Source organism: Brachionichthys hirsutus, chromosome 15, assembly GCF_040956055.1.
Source record: "Brachionichthys hirsutus isolate HB-005 chromosome 15, CSIRO-AGI_Bhir_v1, whole genome shotgun sequence".
In the NCBI taxonomy this organism is placed as follows: domain Eukaryota; kingdom Metazoa; phylum Chordata; class Actinopteri; order Lophiiformes; family Brachionichthyidae; genus Brachionichthys; species Brachionichthys hirsutus.
This window is the reverse complement of record NC_090911.1, coordinates 92,018-100,714: the sequence shown is the minus strand read 5'-3', so window position 1 is coordinate 100,714 and position 8,697 is coordinate 92,018. Positions and strand designations below refer to the sequence as shown.

General features: G+C 45.4%; 1 protein-coding gene across 1 annotated transcript in view; it reads right to left on the bottom strand.

The window, feature by feature from the left end:
- asph (aspartate beta-hydroxylase) overlaps positions 1-8,697 on the bottom strand; it is a 34,271-nt gene continuing 25,574 nt past the window's right edge. The window contains exons 4-8 of the mRNA XM_068749070.1: positions 8,423-8,506; positions 7,380-7,456; positions 7,094-7,144; positions 3,587-4,466; positions 1-2,485 (exon numbers count right to left, since the gene is read on the bottom strand). Of these exons, the coding sequence (XP_068605171.1) occupies positions 2,478-2,485; positions 3,587-4,466; positions 7,094-7,144; positions 7,380-7,456; positions 8,423-8,506 (1,100 nt within the window). The 3' untranslated portion in view covers positions 1-2,477. The remainder of the gene's footprint in view (positions 2,486-3,586; positions 4,467-7,093; positions 7,145-7,379; positions 7,457-8,422; positions 8,507-8,697) is intronic.

Below are 8,697 nucleotides of genomic sequence, written 5' to 3'. Positions count from 1 at the left end.
CAGGTTTTAAACAAGCAGCTTTATTTCCCCATAATACTGTACAGCTCAGACGTTCCCTTCATCAGCTCCACATGACTTCTGAACACAGATTGATATTATCAGTGTCCACTCTGCAGTTCTTTTATTGCTCGTCTCATCAGTCTTCCTAAAGCCCCCCCACCCTGCCTGTCACAAACATCTTATGGCTTAAAAAAAAGGATTTTAAAGCATGTTCAGAAAATCTTCATTTTTGGAGTCTTTTTCCAAAAATGTTCCTTTAAATGTTTTTTGGGAACCTCTCTCTCTTAAAGGTTGTGATCTTTTATGATAACATTACAGTTCACATTGACTTACAAAGTGTTAAGTAGAAAAGCCCAGATGAGTGTTACAGAAACAGACTGCACCACTCGGAATGTGCTGCATCCATAAAAAACAACTTCCTGATTGTCTCTCGTCACCTGATGCGACAGCAGACCTTTAAAACGTTCATGTCTTTGAAGTCATGCTGCCGAGTCAGCTGTGATTGTCAGTGTCACATCACGCATCCCTAGTTTGACCTTCCAGCAGGAGCACACGGGCCGTTTATCTCCTTTAAAATAAAATGCAACGGGAGGATGTCCGATGGCTGGTGTCCTGCAGCCCTGCGATCATTGATCAGAACCAGCAGTCAGACTTTCCCATTCAGTGGGACCGTGCCGTGTCCGCCGCCCGAGTCAAACTTGGTAGTAGTTTTGGTTAAACTCCACAGGATTAAGACACCTGAACCGTTTAAGCCAGAGACAGACAAATCTGGATCACAAGTTAAGAAGCGACTAGCCAGGTTGGTAAACGGCTGCCTACGCTGGCATTAAACTACCCGTACTGTAAAACCGCAACCTCAGCTCAAACTCATTCAATCATCTATTTGATTGGTTGTCTAATCAAAGCTGAAGAAACTGAAGCGGGGAATCAACAGAACACAAAGACAGATGTAAAGAAATAACTACGGATCACTGAGAGGATCAAACAAGTAGAAAAGATTGTCAACATACTCACATACAAATACACACAAGCGTTTTCTCTGAAATCAGGTGCTAGCATATGGCTCATCCTGCAGTGGTAAATGATCTGGGTAGGGGGCTCCCCCCCCAGCTCTGCATAGAATCTACAACACTGTGACCAGGAAGTGACGCAGCTCATAAGAGATGCTGCAGTTCAGACTTCCTGACTCAGAGGGGATCCACCAGGTCTGAACACAAGCGAGTTCCCTCGCAAACTGATTTAAGCTCCAGGAAGTGAAAACAGATTTCAAAATAAAAGTTCCGGATTGGTTCAATGTCACAGGACTCAGACAGAAGACTTGGGCAGACTCGCCCCAAGTCGAGCGCACGGACTTCACATCCGGTCAGTCTCACAGAGCTAAACACAGACGCTCTACTGACAGAACGAGAAAACACCAGAGGAGCGAACAAATTCATTCTGTCACACATGAAAACTAAAAGGGAGGAGGAGAAACGCATTTCTCTCACCAGCGGAGCGAACAAATTCATTATGTCACACATGAAGACCCAAAGGGAGGAGGAGAAACGCATTTCTCTCACCAGAGGAGCGAACAAATTCATTATGTCACACATGAAGACCCAAAGGGAGGAGCAGAAACGCATTTCTCTCACCAGAGGAGTGAACAAATTCATTCTGTCACACATGAAGACCCAAAGGGAGGAGGAGAAACGCATTTCTCTCACCAGCGGAGCGAACAAATTCATTATGTCACACATGAAGACCCAAAGGGAGGAGGAGAAACGCATTTCTCTCACCAGAGGAGTGAACAAATTCATTCTGTCACACATGAAAACTAAAAGGGAGGAGGAGAAACGCATTTCTCTCACCAGCGGAGCGAACAAATTCATTATGTCACACATGAAGACCCAAAGGGAGCAGAAACGCATTTCTCTCACCAGAGGAGTGAACAAATTCATTCTGTCACACATGAAGACCAAAAGGGAGGAGAAACGCATTTCTCTCACCAGAGGAGCGAACAAATTCATTATGTCACACATGAAAACTAAAAGGGAGGAGAAACGCATTTCTCTCACCAGAGGAGTGAACAAATTCATTCTGTCACACATGAAAACTAAAAGGGAGGAGGAGAAACGCATTTCTCTCACCAGCGGAGCGAACAAATTCATTATGTCACACATGAAGACCCAAAGGGAGCAGAAACGCATTTCTCTCACCAGAGGAGCGAACAAATTCATTATGTCACACATGAAAACTAAAAGGGAGGAGAAACGCATTTCTCTCACCAGAGGAGTGAACAAATTCATTCTGTCACACATGAAACCCAAAGGGAGCAGAAACGCATTTCTCTCACCAGAGGAGCGAACAAATTCATTCTGTCACACATGAAACCCAAAGGGAGGAGCAGAAACGCATTTCTCCGGGAGTGGAGCGTCGAGTTCGCTCAGACGGTGCAGATGCAGCGTCGCCGGGTTCCTGCTCCGTCAGCACGGCGGCCTCTACGTTTCTATGGAAACACAGACAGCGTTAAGCGACCTCGAGGGCCATCAACAACAACCTGCAGCTCTCAGGTAGTACTCAGTACTCAGTTAGTTAGTACTTCAACCGCACTGGAAGCTACGGAAACGAGTCGTGTTCAGCAGAGCTCAGCGACACGTCTGAACTGCCCTACTGCCCCTGTACTTTAATATGAACTGCCCTACTGCCCCTGTACTTTAATATGAACTGCCCTACTGCCCCTGTACTTTAATATGAACTGCCCTACTGCCCCTGTACTTTAATATGAACTGCCCTACTGCCCCTGTACTTTAATATGAACTGCCCTACTGCCCCTGTACTTTAATATGAACTGCCCTACTGCCCCTGTACTTTAATATGAACTGCCCTACTGCTCCTGTACTTTAATATGAACTGCCCTACTGCTCCTGTACTTTAATATGAACTGCCCTACTGCCCCTGTACTTTAATATGAACTGCCCTACTGCCCCTGTACTTTAATATGAACTGCCCTACTGCCCCTGTACTTTAATATGAACTGCCCTACTGCTCCTGTACTTTAATATGAACTGCCCTACTGCCCCTGTACTTTAATATGAACTGCCCTACTGCCCCTGTACTTTAATATGAACTGCCCTACTGCCCCTGTACTTTAATATGAACTGCCCTACTGCCCCTGTACTTTAATATGAACTGCCCTACTGCCCCTGTACTTTAATATGAACTGCCCTACTGCTCCTGTACTTTAATATGAACTGCCCTACTGCTCCTGTACTTTAATATGAACTGCCCTACTGCCCCTGTACTTTAATATGAACTGCCCTACTGCCCCTGTACTTTAATATGAACTGCCCTACTGCCCCTGTACTTTAATATGAACTGCCCTACTGCCCCTGTACTTTAATATGAACTGCCCTACTGCCCCTGTACTTTAATATGAACTGCCCTACTGCCCCTGTACTTTAATATGAACTGCCCTACTGCCCCTGTACTTTAATATGAACTGCCCTACTGCCCCTGTACTTTTTAGAATAAATAAACTCTTCACCATGTACATGAAGTATTAGTGATTGAAGTACATGTTTCAGTACATTGTTGTACTCCTCGTTACCTGATTGTTGCTCCACTTCTTCTGCTCCTTCTGTCTCTTCCTCCTCTCCTACATCTGACGGAGCTTCCTCTTCCTCCTCCTCTTCCTCCTCTTCTGCTCCTAGATTCTCAGCAGCTTCTCTGGTTGCAGGCTCCTCTTCATCCTCTACAGCCTCCTCTTCATCCTCTACAGCCTCGTCTTCAGCAGTCTCCTCCTCTTCATCCTCTACAGCCTCCTCTTCATCCTCTACAGCCTCGTCTTCAGCAGTCTCCTCCTCTTCATCCTCTACAGCCTCGTCTTCAGCAGTCTCCTCCTCTTCTACTTGCTCCTGAGGAGATTCCTCTGAGAGTCCCGTCTCATCTTCAGTGGGCTCCTCCAAAGGATCCGCCTCCTCTTCGGCGTGCAGGTCCAAAGGATCCGCCTCCTCTTCAGCGTGCAGGTGCAAAGGATCCGCCTCCTCTTCAGCGTGCAGGTCCAAAGGATCCGCCTCCTCTTCAGCGTGCAGGTCCAAAGGATCCGCCTCCTCTTCGGCGTGCAGGTCCAAAGGATCCGCCTCCTCTTCAGCGTGCAGGTCCAAAGGATCCGCCTCCTCTTCAGCGTGCAGGTCCAAAGGATCCGCCTCCTCTTCGGCGTGCAGGTCCAAAGGATCCGCCTCCTCTTCGGCGTGCAGGTCCAAAGGATCCGCCTCCTCTTCAGCGTGCAGGTGCAAAGGATCCGCCTCCTCTTCGGCGTGCAGGTCCAAAGGATCCGCCTCCTCTTCTACCACCTCCTCAATACCTTCTTCAGCTGGAGCTGCCTCCTCTTCTGCTTCCTCCTGCACAGTCTGCTCCGCTGCCAGATGCTCCACCTCCTGGTCTGCCATCACCTCCTCTGCAGCAGACTCGTCCTCAGCTGGAGGAGCCTGCACCAAGCAACGTCGTAAAAGGTTAGAGGCACAGGACCAGTTCCACCTTCAATCAATAAAAGGTTAGAGGCACAGGACCAGTTCCACCTTCTCCACCTTCAATCAATAAAAGGTTAGAGGCACAGGACCAGTTCCACCTTCTCCACCTTCAATCAATAAAAGGTTAGAGGCACAGGACCAGTTCCACCTTCAATCAATAAAAGGTTAGAGGCACAGGACCAGTTCCACCTTCTCCACCTTCAATCAATAAAAGGTTAGAGGCACAGGACCAGTTCCACCTTCAATCAATAAAAGGTTAGAGGCACAGGACCAGTTCCACCTTCAATCAATAAAAGGTTAGAGGCACAGGATCAGTTCCACCTTCTCCACCTTCAATCAATAAAAGGTTAGAGGCACAGGACCAGTTCCACCTTCAATCAATAAAAGGTTAGAGGCACAGGACCAGTTCCACCTTCAATCAATAAAAGGTTAGAGGCACAGGACCAGTTCCACCTTCTCCACCTTCAATCAATAAAAGGTTAGAGGCACAGGACCAGTTCCACCTTCAATCAATAAAAGGTTAGAGGCACAGGACCAGTTCCACCTTCAATCAATAAAAGGTTAGAGGCACAGGACCAGTTCCACCTTCTCCACCTTCAATCAATAAAAGGTTAGAGGCACAGGACCAGTTCCACCTTCAATCAATAAAAGGTTAGAGGCACAGGACCAGTTCCACCTTCAATCAATAAAAGGTTAGAGGCACAGGACCAGTTCCACCTTCAATCAATAAAAGGTTAGAGGCACAGGACCAGTTCCACCTTCTCCACCTTCAATCAATAAAAGGTTAGAGGCACAGGATCAGTTCCACCTTCTCCACCTTCAATCAATAAAAGGTTGAGCACACACCATCAGCCTGCTCTAAACCTTTGAACAGGCCACTCCCACTTTGAGCAGCATTTCTGAGCGCTGAGGCTCTGAATGACGGCCGCAACGGCGTTCCACAGTGCAGATGAAGTTTGTAGCCTGGTTAGTAAAAGAAAGTAACAGTAACAGTAACGCCCGGACTGCCGTTACTTTAATCACGAGAACTGGTCTCAGGAGTACACAGGAAACGATCTGTGTACCCATCAGAGGGCTGGCGGTACATGAAAAATGATCTATGCATCAGTTTTGATCAAATGTTTTTGTGCTGATATCAAAATGCTAGTGTAATCAGGTGCACATTAAATGCATCCATTACAAAGACCTATTGGTCACTACGGCAACGGCAGCAGTCAGACAAACATCCGCTCCGCGCGGACAAAAGCGCACTCGTGTTTGCGTTAGGAAATGAATGTAAGCCGTTTTAGAGTACTTCATCTCAGAATGTACGTGACTGTCACTTCCTACTGCGCTCGCTGCTGGTCCTCCGTAGCTGAAGAAGAATCAGGCATGCGTTCCACGCCTTTTCGCCCTGTTCTCCCTCGTCATTGTGAGCTTTTAAGGCCTGGTGAGGGGGACACGTTTTGGCCAGCATGGAATTAATTAAAGGCCTCAGCGCCGGAGGGAACGCAGTCTTCAGCCCTGGAGACGGAGCTATCCTGCCCCCCCCCACGGTTAGGAGACGAGAACGGGAATACGGTAAGAGAAGTGTCTTCTTCATGGCTGTGGACCACTTGGATTCAACATGTGAGAAAAATACATTTGCTAGAGGTTAAATAAATGACAGTTGAAAAGCTAACAGAAAGAGGCACAGATCATTTCTGTAAATTCCTGCTTTTACATTCCTGCCAATGGACAACTGTAGAACAATTCCACTGCCTGCATCCCATCACGTACAAAGACAAATGATATGATCACCAGCGCTACAGCCTACAGAAAACTAATGTAATCAGTCAATGCATTATTATCAATTACCGCATTGGCCCGAATATAACACGATGTTTTTTGCATTGAAATTAGGCTGAAAAAGTCGGGTCGTGTTATATTCGGGGTTTAGACATTATACCCACTCTGAACGCTAGATGGCGCCAGATATCGTTACAACGAATGGTGAACTGAACTCCCCAGGCCAAAGCGAACGCCTATCATTAGTTTATTGCGATGTTTTTCCTTATTCATATGTTGTGAGATGTGTCTGCGTGGATGTGTGTGTGTGCGTGTGTGTGTGCGTGTGCCCCTCCCGCCGGAGCGAGCGAGTGTGTGAGAGAGAAAGAGAGAGAGCACACAGAGCAGCAACAGAGAGAACTAGGAGGCAGAGATATGCGAGCGATAGGAGGAAACGGAGTTTTGTTTAACAGTGCAAGTAAAATAAAGCAGCTTCAGTGATTCAGCACGTCTGGCCGGCGTCCATCTTGCGTTGCCAATAAACCAATAAATTGGTTTATTTACATTTTAAAAACCAGAAGCCATTCATTTACAAATGTGATTGCGCTTTAGTTCACATATTTAAATGTTCAGATCTTAAGATGTGAGACAGTTTTTGCATGATTTGAATGAGGCAAAATAACATGCTTTTTCTCTCGAATTTATTGTTATAATCATTTGTTTCAGACCGTAATTATTTTCTGTATAAAAATTGAATTTGGTCTTCAAAAAGTATTTTCTCAAACTTGTGTCTTGAAAAAGAGGGGGTCGTATTATATCCGGGGTAATACGGTACACACCTCCTCTTCTTCTTCCTCATCTTCCAGCACCTCTGGATCATCTTCAATTGCCTGAAAAGGAATGCACCACCTTAACATCATGCTTAAAAATAACCAATTCCTTATATATTAAACCCTAAATACAGTGAATTGCTGGAGGATTTCCACCTTTAAATTAGAATTAGTCTCCTTTTGCACATTCAGTTCTATAGTTTCCGCTTTGAGCAGTGAAGCTTAACATGAATGACAAAGGCCGTCTGGGTCTGGATCCATTTCCTTTATTAGTTTTGGTCTGGCCTGTACCAACCTCAAAAGTGTCTACGGGTTCTTGTTCAGCCTCAGGTTGTGGTTCAGGTTCAGCCTCTGGAGAGACAACATCCGACTCTAGCGAGACAAAGAGTTGCAGAAATATTGATGCTGGTTTTCAGTATCAGTATCTAGATCAATAACTATCGAAGCCCGTATTGAACTGAGTGAGTGCCTTTGAGTTTCGGTCTGGATCGTTATTGTTATCTCAGAGTAGTGAATTCTCTCTTAATTTAAACATTCCGGATTATATTATTTGGACTCCTTGATGGAAATTAAAGAACAATGCGTGATGAAAGTTTTTAAGAGCCTTTCTGTGACGGAAGGTCTCATTCATTCATTCATTCATTCATTCATTCTGCTCTTGAGATCATGGTGTATTCACAGAGAGAGAAGTGTACTTTGCTTCGGTGACATTTCAAATGTAATATTGAGTTGTAATAGTTTGAGCTGCTTTTACATACACATTCGAGCATCATAAAACTCTGGTTAATTATTAGTTAGTTAAAACCATTAGTTTTAAGAAAAATGTCGCAGAGCCCAAGGAAAACCTCTCAGCATCAGTTCGCAGTCACAGACGACAAGGGTCAAATCATTTTGCTCCCAAATCTGACAGTTCATCAACCACTGATGCGGTAATCATCCTCCTCCTCAAGTCTTTACCTCCGTTAAGGAGGCTATGTTTTCCCCAAGTCGGGTTGGTGGCAACAGTATTGCACAAAAAACTACAAATTTTAAGCCACATTGCAGGTTTGGACAAGGCCCAGTCAGACACGTGTCCTGAGATCTGGATGAACAAGTCAATCTGGGACATCACTCATCCCTTAAATTAAATGTTAAAAAGGCTTGGATCTCATTTTAAGTACCCAAAGACTATTAAACTGCTTTAGAATTTTAGTATTCATGAATAACAAATAATAGTTGCTGATGGGACCGATCATAGTGTGGAAATCTGTCATCCTACCGTGTCCTTTCTTTTTTCAGGAACTACTATCAACTTGGCGCGCCCTGTGTGTGTGTGTGTGTAATGAACATGTGTTTTACCTTCGAGTATTGGTTCAGGTTCTGCGGTCTCCACCCCCGGGGCAGCAGCTTCTTGTCGGGGAGAGACAGCAGTCTCTTTCAGACCTACATGAGATTATCAGGCACATATTGGTGGTGGGAAGTGTGTGTCTATCAGAGACACAGGGTGGGTACATATATACACACACTCTCATGTACATATAGATACATATGTATACAAATATACACTGCCTTGTATGTTGCTGATTGATGTGTGTCTTGTCCTCTGTTCAGAGATGGTTTCTCCAGTCTTTGAC